The sequence below is a fragment of the Bufo gargarizans genome, chromosome 2 (assembly GCF_014858855.1).
Source record: "Bufo gargarizans isolate SCDJY-AF-19 chromosome 2, ASM1485885v1, whole genome shotgun sequence".
In the NCBI taxonomy this organism is placed as follows: Eukaryota; Metazoa; Chordata; class Amphibia; order Anura; family Bufonidae; genus Bufo; species Bufo gargarizans.
Window position 1 is genome coordinate 60,229,045 of NC_058081.1, and position 22,680 is coordinate 60,251,724.

The following is a 22,680-nucleotide window of genomic DNA, read 5'->3' on the forward strand; positions in this document are numbered from 1 at the left end:
TGAGGTCGTCATTTTGGGGGACTTCAACTACCCAGATATAGACTGGGAAACTGAAACCTGTACATCTCATAAAGGAAACAGGTTCTTGGCAATAACCAAAGACAATTACCTTTCCTAATTGGTTCAGGACCCAACTAGAGGGACGGCCATACTGGACTTAGTATTAACCAATAGACCTGACAAAACAACAGATGTGCAGGTCGGGGAACACCTGGGAAATTGTGACCATAAAGTAATAACCTTCCAATTATCATTCAAAAGAGCGTTTCTTCAGGGAGGAACAGAAATACCAAACTTCAAAAAAAGCTATATTTAGCCAACTAAGAGAGGCCATGGTCCTAATTAACTGGGACAAAATCCTCAAAAATAAAAATACAGCCACAAAATGGGATATTTTTAAAGCCATCCTAAAATCTAATTGTGAGAGGTACATACCTTATGGGAATAAAAGGTTAAGAGACAAGAAATGTGGATAAATAGAATTGTAAAGAAAGCAATAAATGACAAAAAGAAAGCATTTAAATCAGTAAAACAGGAGGGGATATGTAAAAACAAATAAAAGCAGCCAAACTATGGACCAAGAGATTAATTGCAAACGAGAGTAAAAATAACCCTAAAATGTTCTTCAATTATTTAAATGGTAAAAAGTATAAATCTGAAGGTGTCGGCCCTCTATAGAGTAATTAGGGGGGAGTTGCAGAGAGTGATGAGTAGAAAGTAAAGCTATTAAAAAAATGTTTTCTCCACTGTATTCACTGAAGAAAAAAAACTGTCAGATAAAATGCAGAATATAAAAGTAAATTCCCCATTATACTGCCCTGTCTGACCCAGGAAGAAGTACAGCTTAAAAAGATTAAAATAGACAAATCGCCGGGACCAGATGGCATACACCCCTGTATCCTAAGATAATTAAGTAATGTCTTAGCCAGAACCTTATTTATGATATTTAAGGACTCTATAATGACAGGGAGTGTTCCACAGGATTGGCGGATAGCAAATGTGCCAATATTCAAAAAGGGTCCCGGAAACTATAGGCCGGTAAGTTTAACATATGTCGTGGGTAAACTGCTTGAAGGTTTTCTAAGAGATGCTATCATGGAGTACCTCAATGAAAAATAAGAAAATGACGCCATATCAGCATGGCTTCATGGGGGATCGGTCATGACAAACTAATTTAATCAGTTTCTATAAAGAGGCAAGTTCTAGACTTGACCGCGGCAAATCAATGGATGTCGTATATCTGGACTTCTCCAAAGCATTTGACATTGTACCACATAAAAGGTTTAGTATATAAAATGAGAATGCTCGGACTGGGAGAAAACGTCTGTAAGTGGGTAAGTAACTGGCTCAGTGATAGAAAACAGAGGGTGGTTATTAATGGCACACACTCAGATTGGGTCACTGTCACTAGTGGGGTACCTCAGGGTCAGTATTGGGCCCTATTCTCTTCAATATATTTATTAATGATCTTGTAGAAGGCTTGCACAGTAAAATATCAATCTTTGCAGATGACACTAAACTGTGTAAAGTAATTTACACTGATGAGGACAGTATACTACTACAGAGGGATCTGGATAGATTGGAGGCTTGGGCAGATAAGTGGCAGATGAGGTTTAACACTGACAAATGTAAGGTTATACACATGGGAAGGAATTATGCAAGTCACCAGTACATACTAAATGGTAAAACACTGGGTAACACTGACATGGAAAAGGACCTAGGAATTTTAGTGAACCGCAAACTAAGCTACAGAAACCAGTGTCAGGCAGCTGCTGCCAAGGCCAATAAGATAATGGGTTGCATCAAATGGGGCATAGATGCCCGTGTTGAGAACATAGTCCCACCACTTTACAAATCAGTAGTCAGACCACACATGGAGTACTGTATACAGATCTGGGCTCCTGTGAACAAGGCAGACATAGCAGAGCTGGAGAGGGTTTAGAGGAGGGCAACTAAAGTAATAACTGGAATGGGTGGACTACAGGAGCCAGAAAGATTATCAAAATTAGGGCTATTCACTTTAGAAAAAAGACAACTGAGGGGAGATCTAATTACTATGTATAAATATATCAGGGGTCAGTACAGAGATCACTCCCATCATCTATTTATCCCCAGGACTGTGACTGTGACGAGGGGACATCCTCTGTGTCTGGAGGAAAGAAGGTTTATACACAAACATAGAAGAGGATTCTTTACGGTAAGAGCAGTGAGACTATGGAGCTCTTTGCCTGAGGAGGTGGTGATGGTGAGTACAATAAAATAATTCAAGAGGGGCCTGGATGTATTTCTGGAGCGTAATAATATTACAGGCTATAGCTACTAGAGAGGGGTTGTTGATCCAGGGAGTTATTCTGATTGCCTGATTGGAGTCGGGAAGGAATTTTTTCCCCTAAAGTAAGGAAAATTGGCTTCTACCCCACAGTTTTTGTTTTTTTTGCCTTCCTCTGGATCAACCTGCAGGATACCAGGCCGAACTGGATGGACAGAGGGCTTTTTTCAGCCTTATAAACGATGTTACTATGTTACCTTACTGTACTGTCACTACTACTGTTACTAATTTCTATACATTTTTTTATTTTAAAAAAAACTGTAAATCTACCATTCCCTTTTAGTTTTTCTTTTTATACAGTGAGCCACAATACATTAACTTTATTCTGCAGGTCACTACAATGAAGATGATACCAAGTATGTTTTCTCTTATGGAAACCTATAAAAAATAATGAAAAAAGGAGGTAGAGACTTTTTTAAATTAACTTTTTTGTCTCATTTCTTGATGCTGCTGTGAGTAAAGCTATATTGCATGTCAGGGTATCGACAGGAAATCCATTCGGTCATGTCTTGGGCATTTCCAGCCCATTAGAGTGCCGATGGACTGATATAGGACTGTTACGGTGCTCAGATGACAAAGACCTTTGGCTTCCACCATTATGGTGGTTCTGTGGCTCTCACTGTTATTGGAATCCTCTGGCTGTCACTTTTATGGGGGTTCTGTAGCTGTCACTGTTATGGGCATCCTGTGGCTGTTATTCTTATGGGGTTTCTGTAGCTGTCACTGTTATCAAGATCCTGTGGCTTTCACAATTATCGAGATCCTGTTGCTGTCACTATTATGGGGGTCCTGTGGCTGTCACTGTAATTGTGATCCAGTGCCTGTCATTGTTATTGGGATCATGTGCTGTTACTCTTATGGGGTCCTGTGGCTGTCACTGTTATGGGGATCATGAGGCTGTCACTCTTATGGGGGGTCCTGTGGCTGTCACTGTTATGGGCATTCTGTGGCTGTCACTGTTTATGGGGGTCCTGTGGCTGTCACTGTTTTGAGTGTCCTGTCCCTAATACTCTTTTGGGGGGTCCTGTGGCTGTCACTGTTTTGAGTGTCCCGTCCCTAATACTCTTATGGGGGGTCCTGTGGCTGTCACTGTTTTGAGTGTCCTGTCCCTAATACTCTTATGAGGGTCCTGTGGCTGTCACTGTTATGGGCATTCTGTGGCTGTCACTGTTTATGGGGGTCCTGTAGCTGTCACTGTTTTGAGTGTCCTGTCCCTAATACTCTTATGAGGGTCCTGTGGCTGTCACTGTTATGGGCATTCTGTGGCTGTCACTGTTTATGGGGGTCCTGTAGCTGTCACTGTTTTGAGTGTCCTGTCCCTAATACTCTTATGAGGGTCCTGTGGCTGTCACTGTTATGGGCATTCTGTGGCTGTCACTGTTTATGGGGGTCCTGTGGCTGTCACTGTTATGGGCATTCTGTGGCTGTCACTGTTTATGGGGGTCCTGTAGCTGTCACTGTTTTGAGTGTCCTGTCCCTAATACTCTTATGAGGGTCCTGTGGCTGTCACTGTTTATGGGAATCATGAGGCTATCACTGTTATCGAGATCCTGTGGTTGTCACTGTTATGGGGTTCCTATGGCTGGCGCTTTTATGGGGTCATGTGGCTATCACGGTTATAAGTGTCTTGTCCCTATTACTCTTATGGGGGCCCTGTAGGTGTCACTGTTATTGAGATCCTGTGGCTCTTACTCTTATGGGGGCCCTGTGGCTGTCACTGTTGTTATATGGGGATACTGAGACTGCCACTGTTATAGGTATATATATATCCTGTGCCTGTCAATATTATGGGAGCCCTGCAGCTGTGACTGTGATGGGACTCATGCGGCTGTCACTGTCATGAGGGTCCTGCAGCTGTCATTTTAATGAGGGTCCTGTGGCTGTCATAGTAAGGGGGGTTCTTCTTTTAACCATTTTGCAGTTCATATTTAGGGTACATCATTGCAGATCACTGTAAAATTGTGGTGAAATAGCGTTGTATTTTTTAATCTGAGGATTTATCCTCGCCACGTAGTGCCATCCTCACTGGTGCCCTTGCAATCAGAAGAGGTTTCCTGTGCACAAGAAACTTGAGACATGTTAAGACTCCTACTTGTACCCTGAAGCCTCTGATATAAATGTGCAGCCTTCAGCGGGGTGAACCGGTCGCTACATCCTCCAGAGAATCTGATTCATATTGTAAAGATGTGGAATGTACTCCGCCATCTTCATCACTGCCACCTCGCCCTGCAACTCTGCCTGAGGCAGTGGGCACTGTGACAGATAGAGGTAGGGCACTTACGTAAGGGAGATGGAGGGGGCCACACCCAGGGAGGGCAGATCTCAGCAGAGGAGGACGAGGAGGCAGGGATGTGGGAATAAGAGGGGAACGAGTGATCAGTGTAGAGGTGTACAATACAGAAGAATAGAGAGGAAGAGGACACGTATCAGGTCAACATGGGCAAAAAGGGACAATATGGTGCAGCCATTGGCACAATTCATAGATAATTGTAGGGGCTGTGTGCGCTATTACAGTTCATCGCCCTCAATTGAGGTCTGACACATTTTCCGATTTGTCCAAAGCCATGGAAAAGGTCACACACCTTGAGGTCTCCACCACCCATCCCCTCTGATGGCTATCAGTCCACAAGAGGTGGAGAGGCAGCCACGCATGAGTGTGCCTCTGAGGGAGTCGTTGGCGTCACTGTCTTGATAATGTCCACAGACTTCACGTGCGTAGATGGCCACCCGTCCTATATCTGACTGCAATCTCAAACTCTTCTGTGACCAATATGGTGGCTGGGTCAGCCCAAAATGACAGACAAGCCAACCCACATCTACAGCATGAGCTACTGAAAATGATGCCATGGGGCATGTAGATAAATCCTGTCTTAAAGTGGGACTCTGGGCAAAAAATCTACCTTTACCCATGCACAGATCCTCGGAATTACCCGCAGGTTTGCCGCGGGTTACAAGATGTAAGGGATGGGTGGCTCATAGTAGCTGGCACTGAAGTAGTTGTAGACCTTGGCATGGCATTCTTAAACAGGTTCAAGAGGGTCATAGCGCCATTTTTCAGATGAATAACTCCTGCACAGTCAAAATTAATTGATCAAAGTTAAAGGGATTCTCCGCGATTTACATATTGATGACCTATCTTCAGGACGGGTCATCAATATGAGATCGGAGGGTTTGGACTCGCGGTACCTCCGCCGATCAGCTGTTTGAGGAAACTCATCAGAGCTCCAGCGAGTGCCGCGGCTTCCTCGCAGGTTACCAAGCACAGCGCCAGCTTGGTATGGCAGTTCAGGCCATGTGACCAATGAACATGATGTCACATGACCTAGGAAGAGGCCGCAGCGCTCACAGCCTCTCTTTGTACAGCAGATCGGCGGGGGTTGCGAGAGTCGGAGCCCCGCCCACCTGATATTGATGACGTATCCTTAGGATAACCCATCGATATGTATATCCCCTTTAAGGGCAGTCTGTCACCTTCAAAATGAGACCATACCGCCACGTGGTGTAGGGGTTGTGAAACGTAACCATACCTTTCTTGTGAAAATTTGGTCCCCTAATTATGAGAAATACTTCTTATTTTTTATGCAAATCCTTTTTCCTGGTGCCCCATGGGTGGGGCCGCTCCATTTGGTGCAGCTTACTTGCTCTGCATTATCACTACCAGGCTCTGAAATCTCAGGGACAGTCAATCAAACAAGAGAGTGAGGCGATGGGTGGCATTATGGCCGAGCGATAGTAGACCAGATGGAGCGGCCCCCTAAAAAAAAACAGAAACCTTATTTGCATAAAAAGAAGCATTTCTCAGGATTAGAAGACCAGATTTTCACAAGAAAGGTATGGCTATATTTTGGGGCATCTACCCTACATGGCGGTATGCTTATTGTGGAGATGGCAGACTCCCTGTCACATTGGGGCTACCTGGATGTTACTGCAGTACATCAACTTCACGGGTATGACTGATAGCGCCCCCTGTGGACAAGGCTTAGAATATACACTCATCCTTATATCTAGGTGTGTCCAATTTCCCTGTCATATTTCTCAGACGCCGTGGCTCTCAGATTCCTCTCCGTCCCGGCTGTGAAACCTCGCTCTGGTCTGTGGATTTCAATGACTTTGCCAGAAGTTTGAGAGGACACAGAGCCGTGACTCCTTAGGTCTTCTGCAAATTCCTCATCGGCTGTAGAATTTTTCTCCTAACCTCCTGAGCCCTTCACTTCCTTCTCATGTCCGATGTCTATATTTATGCCGCACACCCCACTGCAGTCCTCCTATTTTTCTCCCCAAAAAAAACTAAAAAACAGCGGCAGGCGTATTGATATTGTACAAAAGAGCGGTCATAGAAAAGATAATGATAACTTAGGCTTATTGAACACGAACGTGTGCGCCCCGTGGCCGTATACACGGGCACCGTTCCGTGTGCATTCCGCATCACGGATGCGGACCCATTCACTTCAATGGGATGCGGAATGGTTCGGAACGGAACCCTACGGAAGCACTACGAAGTGCTTCTGTGGGGTTTCGTCCCGTACTTCCGTTCCGCAAAAAGATAGAACATGTCCTATCTTTTTGCGGAACGGCCAGTTCACATTAAAGTGAATGGGTCCACGATCCGCTGCAGCTGGCCCACGGTGGGTGTTCGTGCATTGCGGCTGGCAATTTGCGGGCCACAGCTGGGCCATGGGGCGCACACATTCGTGTGCAGGAGGCCCTGTCCTCAGGATAGGTCACCGTTATCAGTTGGTTCAGGGAGCCACAGCTCTCACCAGAGCTATAGGGAGCGATGCAGGCTTCTGGCAGCTTTCTAAGGACAGCGCCGTACATCATATAGTGGCAGTGCTTGGTATGGCAGCCCAGCCCCATTGACTTGAATCCAGCTGAGCTGCAAATACGGCATGTGACCGGTATACAGTGATGTCACTGGGAAGAGGCTGCAGCGCTCAAGGCCTCTTCTAACAGCTGATCGGCGAGGGACCCGGGTGTCGCACCCCCGCATATCTGATACTAATTACTTACCCTGTGGATAAGTCATCGATATATTATCCTGGATAACCCCTTTAAGACAGTTTTCTTTAGCACCAGTTTTGATAAATCTCCCCTATAGTCTATAATTATGTAAACCGCGCACATGTATTATATAACATGTACAGTATTATATATGAGAATGCATGTCAATTATGTAAGAATATATACATTTTATATGCACCATTGACACCTTTTTTTTCTTACTTGTTGCTACATAGATAATTACCAAGTGACATTGAGGTCAACTGCTAATTATCTTCTGCCAAATAGAAAGCAGGGTGTGCCCAGATCTATATAAAACAGCTTCAGATTTTGGCACCCCAGTAATTAAGGCCAGAGAGAAACTAAATTATAAGGCACGAACTACACGTACATGCAATAATTAAGCAGGGAGAGGGAAAGGACAGGGGTAGTAGTGCAGAAAGAGGTTGTAGTAGTCATGGAGGCTGCTCTCCTTATGTTACCTAAGGCCGAGCAGTGATATGATGAAACAACTGGTAGTGCAGCACTTTTCTGAAGCGATTCAGTAGGTTCACACAGGCACTGAATACGTCAAGCCAAGTCTTTACAGTTACCATGTGCACTTTCTCAAGACTACGTATAGGAGTCTCCTTCTTATAATCTGCTCAGTCTATGTCAGCTCAGAAAGGGGGTGCAACTTATTCCTCTTACTATACTGGTAATATAGCACAGTCTCTAAACACATGATCGGGCGGTTCTTTTGGTATGATAGGGAACTTGAAGCTCATTAGATCCCACCATATGCAGGGAAGTCTGTAGCAATGGTGCAGAATGCTGTGCACTCCCACTTGTAGAACTGTTACAATCTCTGTAGAAAATAATGACTTCTTCCCTGAAGGGCTGGCACATATGATCAGTTATTTCCATCAGTTATTGTGAGCTAAAACACGTAGTGAAACCTACTCAGAGATAAGGTATAATGCAAAGATTTCCCCCTGTTTTGTGTTTTTGACCCACACATAGTTTTGGCTCACAATAACTGATTGAAATAGGATAGAGGCTGCCAGTCCTGCCTAGCTAAAGCAACCAGGGGCCCACTACTCTCTCATACACAATCTATGACAGGGGTCTCAAACACGTGGCCACTGGCTGCATGTGGTCCCTGAGGCAATCATCTGAAGTCCGCGACCATGAGGCAAAATAAGCATCTTAGTTCAAGGCGGCAGTTGGCAGATGGACCACGGGTGCCTATGACTCTCGTCCACATCGTTCAGCCTCATAGGCCTCGCGTCACTAGGATTAGAGCCTATGAGGCAGTAGAATGGCACTGGAAGTCGCAATTACATCACTGTGATCTCCTGCACTGGATCTGAGGTGGCGCGATTACATGGTCACGAACACCTGCATTAGAATACTGCCATTTTTGACCACTTCATCACATCTCCTGTGGCCTTCTGCACCGGTGAACAGGAGTGGGCACTACTGGGGACCTTACAGGCTGGAGCACTGGGGGAGAGGGAGCAATATAATTCATGGGGCACTAATACAGGCCAGAACATTACGGAGGGGGTCATTATAATACATGGGGCACTATTGGGGGTATTGATACAGATTTCAGCACTACGGGCGGCAGTATAATACAGACGCGTTAATTGCGGCAATAAGACAGACTGGAAAACTATAATGGGGACATAATAATACAGGGGACACTACTGGGGACATTAATACAGGTTGGAGCACTACAGGGGGCATTATAAAACAGTAAACACTACAGGGAGGTTATAACTGCAGGAGGGCATTATGACTACAGGGGCATTGCAGGGGGCATTATAACTAAATGGGCACTGCAGGGGGCATTATAAATACTGGGGGCACTACAGGGAGCTCTTACAGGGGGCATAATAAATACTGGGGCCACTATATGAGGCATTATAACTACTGGGGACACTATAGGGGACTTTATCACTACTGTGGTCTCTATAGGGTTGCCTTATAGATCGGCTCTACTACTACTGGGGGCTCTAAAGAGTTGCCTTATAGAAGGGCGCACTTTTACTATTAAGGGCAGTCTGGGTGCACTATTACTATGGGAGGGCTATCTGTACAGCACTGTTATTTTTGCAGTATGGTGTATGTGGGCATTGTGAAGCACAGTGGGTACAGAATTTGGGGTAGCAGCAGAATAACAACGATGGGGCACCAGGAGAGGAGAATGATGGAGAAGTGAGGAACCTAAGAGGTCTGTGTGCCAAACTCTGCAGAGATGAAGGGCTGAAAGAAGCTGTCATGGCGGTCTGGTCCCAATGGAGAAGATGAGGAAAGAGAACTTCTACATCAGAGGAGAAGTCACTGGATGTAAGAGGTATGCGATGCTGTATTCTATTAACAATAATTGTGTATGAAATAAAATGAATGCATCCCATCTACTGGAAATTATTTTCTATGTATGGGCAGAGTTTGAGACCCCTGGTCTATGAGACATAACATGCATAAAGTACAATACATTAACACTTTAACCACGTGCAGTGCGGGCGTTGCATACAGAGTACTTAAACCTAATAAAATGTGTGTGTATCTGGTTTATCATTTGTGCACACAGATCTACACATCGGAACTGAGCTACCAATCTAGGATATTACCAGGATATTATTTTTTGGAGGGGGCTGAAAGAGGGATTGGATATGTTTTTGTGCAGTGTGGTTTGGGAGGCTTTACCAGCACGGCTTTCTTTTCCTATTATGCTCCCAAAACATAAAATCTACATTGTGATTGGTTTATATAAGCTTCAACATTTTAGTGACTTTTTTTTAGACAGTTTTTATAAATCAGCAAAATGCTAATTAAGCTCTGAGTTAACCATGGTAATATGGGATAGGCTATGTATCCCGAGCGACCAGTCTAACAACTGCAGTGTTAAGGTCCTTTTACAGGGACCTATAATTAGGGAGATTATCGGGGAACGAAGGTTTGTATAAACATTTGTTCCTGGTAACTGGCCTGTGTAAAAGGTGCCGTGATCACCAGATGAACGAGGAAACGCTCACTCAGCGGGTGATGGTGTTGTTCTGCCGTCAACAAAAATAATCACTGCTGATGTTCAGGCAATTATCAGGAATATTTAGTTCATTCCTGATAATTGCCTAATTGTCTGCGTAAAGGGACCTGTAGGCTGTATATCGTGGTTGTCCAGTCGTACGTCCCTAACAACAAGCCTCAGATTACTCAGATCTTTAGCTCAACACCAAATTGTTCTTAGAGATGGAGAGGAGGTCTACTTCTCTATCTCTTATTGCTATACTAAGGAGGCTTTGTTATGACATCAATGTCTACGAGAGATACAGACACAGTAAGCGTGATCAGCTGTTTCCTTAAACGGGTTTTCCGGGAGTAAAATATTGATCCTCATGATAGGCCATTAACATCTGATTGGTGGGGGTTCAAATCCTGGCAATCAGCTGTGTGAAGAGGCCATAATGCTCCGGTGAGCACTGTAGCCTCTTCCTAGGTCAGTGACATCACATTTATTGGTTACATGGCCTATGTGCTGCTCAGTCCAAGCACTGCCACTATGCAACATGTGCTGGTAAGCTATGAGGAGGCCACAGCGGTCACCGAAGCGCCATGGCTGCTTCAAACAGCTGATTGGTGGTGATGTCCGGTGTTGGACCCCCACCAATTACATATTGATGACCTCTCCTAAGGATACATCATCAATATTCTACTCCTGGAAAACAAAGGGCTTCTTCCAGTTTGGACAATCCCTACTTGCTAGAAGGATCATTGACAATCAGATGGACCCAGGGCCAAACAGCGATCAGGGGCAATCTGCGACTAAAGTTCTTAGTAGGTGTCCAATTTTTCTTGCAGCACCACCACGGGTCAAAATTAAGCATTGCAGAATGTTCATTTACATGAATGAGTTGTCTGTGCCATCCAGGACAGGACAGGTCCTCCAGAACAAGAGATGATCATTGTGACCCATCACTTCTCTGGTGAAGAGATGAACAGAGAACCTCTATTAACTCAGAATTCCCAGTCAGAACAGAGTAAATGTTCTTTTCTTAAGCAGACTAACCCTTTAACATCTTTAGCAACGCTCACTATCTGATGGCATAAGGATGAGTGGAAAAAATATAGAATTGTGGGTATTGAAATAATTGCCAGTTTGGTCTGTGCTTGAAGTAGGTGGAGATCATGGGCACCAGCATTGGCAGTGTAGAGTCTTGTCCCGGGAGGGAATGTAGACATTTAAGGGATTACATGCTCTCATAGTTACATATCAGATGTAAGAAGTAAAACTGGATTACAGAAACCAGCAGATCAGGAAGAGTAAGATAACATGTAAATCAGGTTTGTTGACAGGTATACATTGACGCTGGTGAGACTGCATATACATAAGTCAATGAGTAGATTCCTCGGTCTGGTCACTGTTCCCATACAGACATCATTATTTTCAAGCTGAGTGCTTGGTGTTACCATCGTTGGTCAGTTCATGGTTTCAGATACAGTCTATGAGGTTTCATATAGAGCAACAAAGTTTCCAGGGAAGGTGCCAAACTTTTGTGTCCTCCAGCAGACCCCTGTGAGACACAGAGAAGGATGACATGGACCATTTAGCCGAGATGCCCACTGCAACATTACATAGTCTACAGCACAGGGTTACCTACCTACATACCATCCATCATCACAATGCTGTGTCACCGTCACTATGTCTCCAGAATTTAGCTGCAGCTCATCTGTGTTTTTCGGGGAGTAATTAAATAATACCCGGTACCTGGAAGTAAGAAGAAACTAATGGGCAATCCATACTTGATCCTCTTTCAGTGTTGCATCATTTCACTCGGCAAATCTTCATCCCTTTAAGGATACATGCACACGAACGTTGTTTGCTTCCGTGTCCGTTCCGTTTTTTTTGTGGATAGGATACGGACCCATTTATTTAATGGTATGCTGTCCGCATCAGTATGTCCGTTCCGTAGCCCCACAAAAAAAAATAGCACATGTCCTAGTCTCGTCCGTTTTAGGCATTGTTACAATGGATCCGCAATAAAAATGGGTGGCATACTGATGTCATCCGGTTTTTTTTTCGGACCACAAAACACATACGGTCATGTGCATGTAGCCTAAGGCTAGGGCTACACGACGACATGCGTCGCGCGACACATAGGGCAGAACTACACTGCAACACGACATTAATGTTGCGCAACAATTTTTATAAAGGCAGTCTATGGTGTCGCACTGCGACATGCTGCGACTGCAACAAGACAGTCACAGAAAAATCCATCTCGAATGGGTTTTTTGCGACTCTCGTGTTGCAGTCGCAGCATGTCGCATGTTGCAGTGCGACACCATAGACTACCATTATAAAAATTGTCGCACAACATTGGTGCAACAAATGTCGTTGTGTAGCCCTAACTGTGGGAGAAGAGGTGTCACAGGTGGTCCTGGTGGTTGTCAGTATTTTAGACCCTTGGTCATGACTTAGGGGAAGGAGAAGGAGACAATCTAAGGCATAACTCAAAGCTGTTGGGTCAAAAATGCTAAATAATTAACAGGGCTTTTATGTACCAAGTGGCAATTATAATATGGAGGTCTCATTGGCCCCTTATTAGGCCTCTTTAGGCTCCAAGATCCTGGTGCGAATGCTAGCTCTGCTTCTGCTATAGCTACACCCTGGCTTGGAAATAACTACATTGACAGATGAGGTAACGTTCACCATGCACATGGGAGAGATCTTTTACAACAGGTTATGTTCCAGATGTGAATTTTACATCATAAGGTGACCCCTCCATGCGTCATATCCCCAGATCCACAGAGAACTTACAGGGTTCCTTTCAGCTCCTGAAGCCGGTTGGATGCAGGGGCCTGCACAGTGCATGGTCTTTCTTTTAGTGTTAGAGCACTAGAGACCTGCAACAGATAGGGAGCAGAGTGTCAATAACTAGATATCACACCCATCAGGCAGGGGCACAGCATGTAGAGCAGAGACTGCAGAGCAGAGACTGGAGGATGTACAGCAGAGGCTAAGGAAAGAAGAAGTGAAGCAGAGACAGGGTGCAGAACATGTAGAAGAAAGGCTAGAGCATGTCAAGCAGAGACAGGGGGCACAGCATGTAGAGAAGAGACTGGAGACAGAGGATGTACAGCAGAGGCTAAGGAAAGAAGAAGTGAAGCAGAGATAGGGTGCAGAATATGTAGAACAGAGACAGAGGCTAGAGCATGTCAAGCAGAGACAGGAGGCAGAGCATGGACAGCACAGCCGAAGGACAGAACATGTAATGCAGAGTCAGGGGTACAGTGAATGAGGTGAGTTATATATATATATATTTTTTTTTTTTGGTTAATAATTTTTTATTGATTTTAAGGACATACATAATTATAAATAAAGCAATGAAAAAACGGCTACACAATTAAAGCTTTTCATAGCCACTTGAAAGCATCGACTTAGCCAAAGCCAATATCGAAATAGATATACATATTTAAATACTCGACATACAGTATCAGACAATGTCAATCATTGTACATTAGAAATTATAAGTACAGAAACTTCCATATCACATCATATGATCCTTCAGCCCTATTGTACTATGCGTTCTGTATTAAGAATGCTATTATTTTCCCTTATTACCATGTTATAAGGGAAAATAATAAAATCTACACAACACCGATCCCAAGCCCGAACTTCTGTGAAGAAGTCTGGGTTCGGGTCTGGGTACCAAACATGCCGATTTTTCTCACGCGTGTGCAAACCGCATTAAAATGCTTTGCACTCGCGGGGAAAAATCACGCATTTTCCAGCAACGCACCCGCCTGTGTGAAAGAGGCCTAAGGGAAGAACATGTGAAGCAGAGACAGGGTTAGAACATGTAGAACAGAGACAGGATAGAGCATGTATAGCACTGTTTAAGGAGAGAACATGTAGAGCAGAGACAGGGGATAGAACATGTAGAGCAGAAACAGAGATACAGCATGTACAGCACAGCCTTAGGGCAGAACATGTAGAGCAGAGACAGGGAGCAGATCATGTAGAGCAGAGACGGGGATAGAGTATGTACAGCACAGCCTAAGGTGAGAACATGTAGTGCAGAGATAGGAGATAGAGCATGAAGGGCATAGACAGGGGATAGAGCATGTACAGCACAGCCGAAGGACAGAACATATGAAGCAGAGACATGGAATAGAGCATGTACATTTAAGGAGAGAAGATGTAGAGCAGAGACAGGGGATAGAGCATTTAGAGCAGAAACAGAGATACAGCATGTACAGCACTGTTTAAGGACAGAACTTGTAGAGCAGAGAGAGGGGATGGAGCATGTAGAGCAGAGAGAGGGAATAGAGCATGTACAGCAGAGACAGGAGGAAGGGCATGTGGAGCAGAGACAGGGGATGGACCATGTCGAGCAGAGACGGGGCAGAGCGTGTACAGCATAGCCTAAGGACAGAACATGTAGAGCAGAGACAGGGTGCAGAAGATGTAGAGCAGAGACGGGGTGGAGTATGTACAGCACAGATTAAGGAAAAAACATGTAGAGCAGAGACAGGAGATAGAGTATGTACAGCACAGCCTAAGGACAGAACATGTAGAGCAGAGACAGGAGGAAGGGCATGTGGAGCAGAGATATACAGCAGATGTGGCATGTGGCACAGATTCAGGGAACAGAAGATCTAGAACAATTCTGCTACGTAGAGTACAGTCTTGGCCTGGACCATGTAGAGTCATGCAGCAGATTTTGGACATGAGAAACATTGACCTGCAAGGAAAAGTGAATTTTTCACCAGATGACTGTGTAGTGTCCTCCTCAATCAGCTGAGATTTCAGAAGGCCTGATATGATCTTGCAGAACAAAGCCCGGAGAAAAGACTTTATATAGCGGACTGAGGGAGCAGAGCATATAGAGCAGAGCCAGGGTTGTATCGTGTGAGCTGTGTTGGTTTTCCTCATGAAATCATCAGTGACAGATATATATAGGAATAAGTCATTGTTAGTACTGACCTGCTCTACAGAGTTAGTATCTGGAGCTCGCTTTATTATGGCGTCCACCTTCCTGGCCTGCACAAGACCATCTGTGACCTGCACATAAGTTGCAGGAAATAGGCCAAGTCGCCTGGAGCCTTCAACTCGGCCTTCAAACCAATTGCCACCAACCCTCCGATTAATAAGAACACGCTGGCCCTGAGGCAGAGACAGTGACAATGATACAGCGGCTGACACATGGACATACGTAGGCACGAAGCCATAATTAGACTGACAATACCCACAGTACATATTCACAAAATGAAAACAGCGCAAAAAATAATAAAAGTACAGTGGTGGTGAAAGTAGGATTGTCACTCTGAAGGGTCTGTCCACCATCGATCACCAGTATATGCATAGTGTATATAACATTTAAAACGTAGAGTATATTTGTATATATATATACAGTAATATATATATATATATATATATATATATATATATCTATACAGGGCCGGCGTCAGCACCCGGCATACCTGGGCAAGTGCTGGGGCCCACTGCTCCTGGTGGGGCCCACTCAGCTGCTATGAGCACTTCCATCAATGACACTGCTGTCATTTCACTTACGCAGTACCCCTCTGATGGGCCCTCTGATAGTCACATGAGGCCGGCTGCTGTAGAGCTTCAGACATGCCCCGCTACACAAGACTGCCTGAGGAGAGAGACCGCAGGGCTAGAGCAGAAGTGTGAACACAGTCTGTGAGTCCGCACTGTGACTGTCTTATCTCTGTGGGACAGGAGGGTGGGCAGGCTGAACTCTTCGAGTTGCTGCTGGATGCTGTAGACCAGCAGCTTCATGCTATTTGGTTGTTTTTCGGCCTTATTAAGCAGTTTGCCTCCATGACACCTTCCCCCCATATCCTGTCCTATCTCATCCTCATGGGGCCCCTGCTGTCTCCTTTCCTCCCTCATGTATCCAGAGCTCCTGTTCCACCCTCCTATCTCCTGTTGCTGCCCTGCACAGACCCCCTGCCACTTACTTTTTGTATGAATCCCCCTCAGAGCCCCTTCCACCTACTTGCTGTGTCCAACCCTCCTGTCCATCCAGGGCCCCTGTCTCACTCCTCTGCCTCTCATTATGGTGGTGTCTAAACCGCATTCACCATAAGAACCTTCTAACATCACAGGGTCATGTGACTGTGCCCCCCACCCCGTACTGTGCCTCCTTATACCCTCATTGTGCCGTCTTACCACACTCTGTGCAGTGCCCCTCCCTAGTCATTCCCTGTACTGTGCCCCCTTATACCCTTTTATCCGGTCACTGTATGGCGGTGCTATATGGTCACTGTACAGAGGTGTTATCCAGTCACTATACAGTGGTGTTATCCGGTCACTGTGTGGCGGTTGTTTCCAATAACTGTATGGCCATAACTGTATCCCCTTGCCTGCCCACACCACCTTTTTTAGACCTGGCATGAGTGGGGACTAATTGTATTATTATTCGGGTGTAGGGCTAATATAGTATATAGATTTTAGTATATTATACTGTGCCCTGTATTTCCCAATAGATAAATGATCCTTGGGAAGCACTCCTCACTCCTGACCACTATGACCAGGTAGCGCTCTGTCAGTACATGGCGGCCCCCCTCTGCGCCACGCTGCTCCGCTGTGTACTGGTGCTTATTCTGGCACTAAGGCTGGGCTCACATCACATTTTTGCCATCCGTTTAATGTATTCCAAAAATGTATGCGTTAACAGATGCCTCAGACTGATGCCGCACAGCGGCGTCCGTTCACCATACAATCCTCAGACTGATGACGTACAGTGGCATCCGTTCACCATACAATCCTCAGACTGATGACGTACAGTGGCGTCCGTTCACCATACAATCCTCAGACTGATGCCGTACAGCGGCGTCCGTTCACCATACAGTTCCATTGTAAAAAAACATATACGTTAACGTATGTGTTTTTTACTGGACTCTTCAGGATACAAAAACTTTGAGTGCTGAACTTTTGTATACATCAAACCGATAGGAAAAGTGTGATGCGAACCCACTGGGGGGGCGTACTAAAATCTGCTGTGGGGCCCAGTCAGTTCTAGCTACATCACTGCCCATCTTCTCTCCTCCAGGCCCGGCCCAGCGGTGACGTCATGACGTGTGTCTCACTGCCGCACCGGAGAAGAGAAGGAGCGCAGGGAGATGAGCTACGGTTAGTGAATGACAGGACCGCCGGCTCCCCTGCACTCCAGCAATGATAGGTATGTAAATGGGGACACTGGGGGGTCATTACACTGTGAGGGCCCCTTACACAGTATAATGACCCCCAGTGCCCCCATTTAGTATATATATCGCCAATGACCCTCCATTCAATATAATGACCCCCAGTGATTACCATACAGTATAATGACCCCCAGTGCCACCTCCATACAGTATATTATACTGTGTGGGGGGCCACTGGGGGTTATTATACTGCATAGGGGGCATTGGGGGGCTCATTATGCTGTGTGAAGGGCCACAGGGGGACATATAAAAGTAAAAAAAAAGCTCTGGGGGCCCACTAGGATTTATCGCCCAAGGGCCCACATGAACCTGGAGCCGGCCCTGTATATATATATATATATATATATATATTCCGTTACCTTTCTTCTACCGATCCTAACTTACGAGCTGTATTACAGTTTTTGAGCTGCATTAATTATTCTACTAGTGGTTGTCAATGGAAACAGTCAACAAGCTTGTAGTTAATCATATCCGTAACAGTATGTCGTTTCCCCTTAGATTATTGTGCAGTGTCAGTCCCAGAATGAGAACCACTACTGAAAGTTATATACAGATATTGATCCAGGGAGATTTCAGCTCTGAAGCCTACATAGCAGTGAATGCAGCTCTGGCCTATAACACAGACTGTAAATGTGTAACATTCTCATGCAAATTTGTTCTATCATATTCTGTTTGAAGTGGCGGCACCCTGTAAGTAACTTGTTACAGGACCGTGTGCAACTGAAATTTCCCTCCCCCGTATAGTTATTATGCCCCTGAAGCAGGATTTGGATATAACCAGTGCTATCTGTCTTTTGACATTTGCACCTTGCCGTTAGTCATCTGGATCCAAAACAGGAACTAGGACATCCGCAGAACCGAAAAACACATGGTCACGGAGGCATTCAGTACATTCAGTGCACTCGCCAGCAGGATTATGCTGCACTACTTCATACATGCAAGTCATTTTTGCCATATCAATATGCCCTAAATCTGATCAGCGTGGGACTGACCAACGAGAACCCCATCAACCTGGGTGACCTACCCCTGTAGGTGAGGAAGAAGCAGGAGTCAAATGGAAAAGAGCAAGACATGCCTGAAGGATCAGACTACACAACGTTTGTTTGTAGTCTGTAACCATGGAGACACATGAAGTATGAATAAGTGCTGTGTGCACAAAATGGTAGTTTAGTTTTTGAACCAGACTTTCCCTCTAAAATAAAATTTAAAAAAAAATCCCCAGTAAATTTAAGTCAGTTCACTCATTTCATAGTGATGTCTGTTTCTGGGAAAGCTGGGTGACAACTCTGACTTTCCGAAAGTCCTGACCACTAACTCTATTTTCTTATGCAGGGACGCATTGACAGTTCCCTTCCTATGCGCATTAATAGGGAGAAGGCTGACAATCAGCGCTGTAGGGCACTGGAACGCTCAGCTCGTGAATATGCCGCACGTCCCGCAGCCACGACAGGAATCTGGAGTGGAAAACCAATAGATCCCTGTAAAATACAAGGAGCCAATGGCATAGAGACCTGCCAGGAGATCTTCTAGCCCTGCCATCTGCTATGCTGAGCTCTGACTGATTAACCATAGAGGCTCAAAGCCTGAGGCTGCACTACTGAGGGATTCGGATATAACCATATAACTGTTCTGTTAGGTGCATTTGAGGAATGCTTAGGATTAGATAAATATGGCTGCTTTCTTACAAAAAACAGCGCCACACCTGTCTATGGGTTGTGTCTGGTATTGCAGCTCACCTCTATTGAGTTAAAAGCAGATGTGTTTTTCTAACCCTGTACAACCCCTTTTAAAAGGGGCATATGGACGTGTAACAAGTTAATACAGAGAATATGCGGGGGGGGGGGGGGGGGGGTGACCACCAGGACCCCCATGAGAACAAGGGCCCTTGTGTCTCCTTGTATCAATGGAGCAGGACTGCTAGAGATTGCCAAGTGCTGTACTCATCTGTCTCCAACAGTTCAATAGAGAGTCAATGGAGTGACATGCTAGACCTTCTTTCCATTCATACAGGAGACTCAGGACCCCCGTTCCCATCATCAAAGGGGTATCAGTGATCCCCAATGATCAGACACGTATCACCTTTATTATGGTACAACCCCTTTAAGAAGTAATGTCAATGACTAAGGAAGTGTGCGCCCTCTCCAGCAATGGACCCATGGGCGCTGCCCTAATAGTCAGTTTGCTCCTGGTGACAGGAAGGAGTGGGTTATTGAGTGTTTTGCCAGTTAACCCTTCATTTTTATAAGCATGCGTTAACTACAGTGTGGGTTCTCCCCCCAAGGCCAATGTCTTTAAAACTTAAAGGCTATGCACACCTTTGGGTGCAATTTTTTTTTTATTATTGCATTGTACTTTTTTTGAGCTAAAAATAATTTTTTCAATTGGTCTTTATTAACAATATGGAACCCTTTTTTCTATACAGAGCTGAGATGCTCTACTATCTGCCTGTGGATTTTCTGTCTTTTCCGTCATCTGAGGAGCAGACGGACTCCTTATCTCTGCTCTCTGACATTATAAACACTAACTATAGCTCAGTTCTTATCTTACTAATAAGAATGTGGCTGAAATAAGTAATTAGGCTACTTTCACACTGGCCTTTTGGTTTTTCCGTTTGTGAGATCCGTTCAGGGCTCTCACAAGCGGTCCAAAACTGATCAGTTTTGCCCTAATGCATTCTGAATAGAAAAGGATCCACTCAGAATGCATCCGTTTGCCTCCGTTACGCCTCCATTCCGCTCTGGAGACGGACACCAAAACGCTGCTTGCAGCGTTTTAGTGTCCGTCTGACGAAACTGAGCCAAACGGATCCGTTCTGACACACAATGTAAGTCAATGGGGACGGATCCGTTTTCTATGACACAATCTGGCACAATAGAAAACTGATCCGTCCTCCATTGACTTTCAAAGGTGTACATAGCCTTTAAAGGGAGTTTTCCAGTCTAATAATATTGATAACCTTGACACAGGATAGGTAATCTATATCAGATCGGTGGAGGTTCGACTCCCGACCCCCCCTGTTGACCGGCGCTAGATCCACCGCTGAGAACAGGGCTGGAAGAACAGCGCCATTCAAAGTGTAGTGGCCGTGTCGGGTACTGCAGCCCAGCTCCGGTTCACTTGGATACTGCAGTAATCCGATACGGTCTCCGCACTCTTTTTTTTCTCCATGTCTCTTCTTACTCCGCTTCTGTCACGTTGTTAAAAATTCTATTTAGCTGATCAATATGCAAAGTTGGTTGACAACTTCTGCGAGAATTCAAGCGTGGTCACATTGGTTGTCAGCCAGTTAAGAAATGTCTCAACAGAATTCTCAATGAACCCTTATGAATGTGCTTGTCTGGCTAACATTTTTTCTTTTATGAAAAAGAGTCAGACTGGTTTTAAAAACATAAAGGAATATTAATAATTAATAAATAATAAAAACATTAATAATATGAATTAAAAAATATATTGATATTATTAATATGAATACAATTATAATGTATGTGAAACATAATTATTAATATTTATAAAATATTGCTACTATTATTATTTTTATTATTATTATTATATATAAAAATATTACGGAATATTCATGCACCTCACGCAATCCCCCATTGCTCCCATTCTGACACCAGGTCATCCGCTGGCCTCTTGACGCTGCGGGTGACCCCTCAGCCAATGACTGACTGAGGTGGGTCACCACTGTGGCTAGTGATTGGTTGAGGAGTACGTTTTTCCCGTGTCAACAGGGATCAGGAATTAGAGACCCAGAAAGCATCAGAACCGGCTACAGCATGATGGGAATTGTAGTTTTGCAACAGCTAGAACGTCACAGGTTGGGGAACCCTGCAAAAGACAATACAGCTAGTCTACCTGCAGTACTGTGCAGGAGCACATGTGACAATCTCAGCTCTGCTTCATCTGTACGTCCTTGGTTGTAGTCCCCAGGACACTGACAGTGCTGGAAAGTGTGGTATTAAACGCTGTGACTCACGTACAAGGAATGGAGCACGTTGTAACCCAGTTATACAGGTAGCAGACGTCATCCCTGATTTTCATCAGCGCTCAGCACCTGGAATTCCTCACATTACGTAGCAGGGACGGGTTCTCAATATTGATGATGCAAACACATGCCTTCAGAGGTTTCAGCGTTCTATCAGTTCCTGGGAAAGCTGGGTGACCATATAAAGTCAACAGGGTTGTCAGGGGCCCCTTGCTGCTAAGCTCTGCCACCCGTTGGCCAATTTAGCAGCACAGCCTGGGAACTTTGGCTCCTGCTCTACAGAAGCCTCCCTGTACAGCTGAATGTTCGCCCCTTTCGCCATTTTTTATTTTATTCCAGCCAAGCCTTGTAGCCAGCAGGGGCCCCCGATCTCAGGGGCCACAAGCATTCCCTTAGTTTGCATGATGGCAACGTCCGGCACTGCATGCAACTACCATGGGTGGACACAGCCTGGCTGGGTGTGGACAGCTGCACCCTTTAATGATCTCCTTGTTCTACTTTGTCGGGACAGATTTGCCATTCAGGGAACTAGGAAAGATGAGAGACAACCAATATGGCCGCCATTATCCTTCTCACAAGGCTTACTCAGCTTTCCCAGTCTCTAGCCTAACGCTGGGTTCACACCTAGGCGTTTCTCAAACGCGCGTTTCTATGTGCGTTTTTGTCGCGCGTTTTATGCACGTTTTTTTTAATAGTGAACGCGCGTTTGACGCGCGTTTGGGTGATTGACAGCAGTGTTGTCCAAAGAGTCTATGGCCCAAACACGCGTCAAACGCGCCCAAAAAAGCTCCTGTACTTGTTTGAGCGTCGGGCGTTTTACAGCGCGATCGTACGCGCTGTAAGACGCCCAGGTGTGAACCCTTCCCATAGGGAATCATTGGTTCTTGCCTGTTGTGCGTTTTACAGCGCGTAGGAACGCGCTGTAAAACGCTCAGGTGTGAACCCAGCGTAAGAGCTCATGCACCAATCTGCATTGGTTACAGGTTGTTCGTGGACCCGTTCACTTCAATTGGGGGTGCAAAAGATGTGGCCCCGATAAAAAAAGATGGAACTTGTCCTATTCTTGTCTGTTTTGAGGTCAAGAATAGGCATTGAGAAGGGTCTGCTAAGGCTACTTTCACACTAGCGCTTGATCGGATCCGTTCTG

The 22,680-nt window shown here is 45.2% G+C and overlaps 1 protein-coding gene across 4 annotated transcripts in view; it reads right to left on the bottom strand.

The window, feature by feature from the left end:
- Positions 1-7,675: 7,675 nt before the first annotated feature.
- SORBS3 (sorbin and SH3 domain containing 3) overlaps positions 7,676-22,680 on the bottom strand; it is a 56,253-nt gene continuing 41,248 nt past the window's right edge. For 2 of the 4 annotated variants that reach the window (XM_044279016.1, XM_044279015.1), the window contains exons 12-15: positions 15,303-15,482; positions 13,134-13,219; positions 11,977-12,083; positions 7,676-11,889 (exon numbers count right to left, since the gene is read on the bottom strand). In XM_044279016.1, coding sequence (XP_044134951.1) covers positions 11,819-11,889; positions 11,977-12,083; positions 13,134-13,219; positions 15,303-15,482 — 444 coding nt within the window. In that variant the 3' untranslated portion in view covers positions 7,676-11,818. The remainder of the gene's footprint in view (positions 11,890-11,976; positions 12,084-13,133; positions 13,220-15,302; positions 15,483-22,680) is intronic. The other 2 variants (XM_044279017.1, XM_044279018.1) reach the window with 2 other exon arrangements.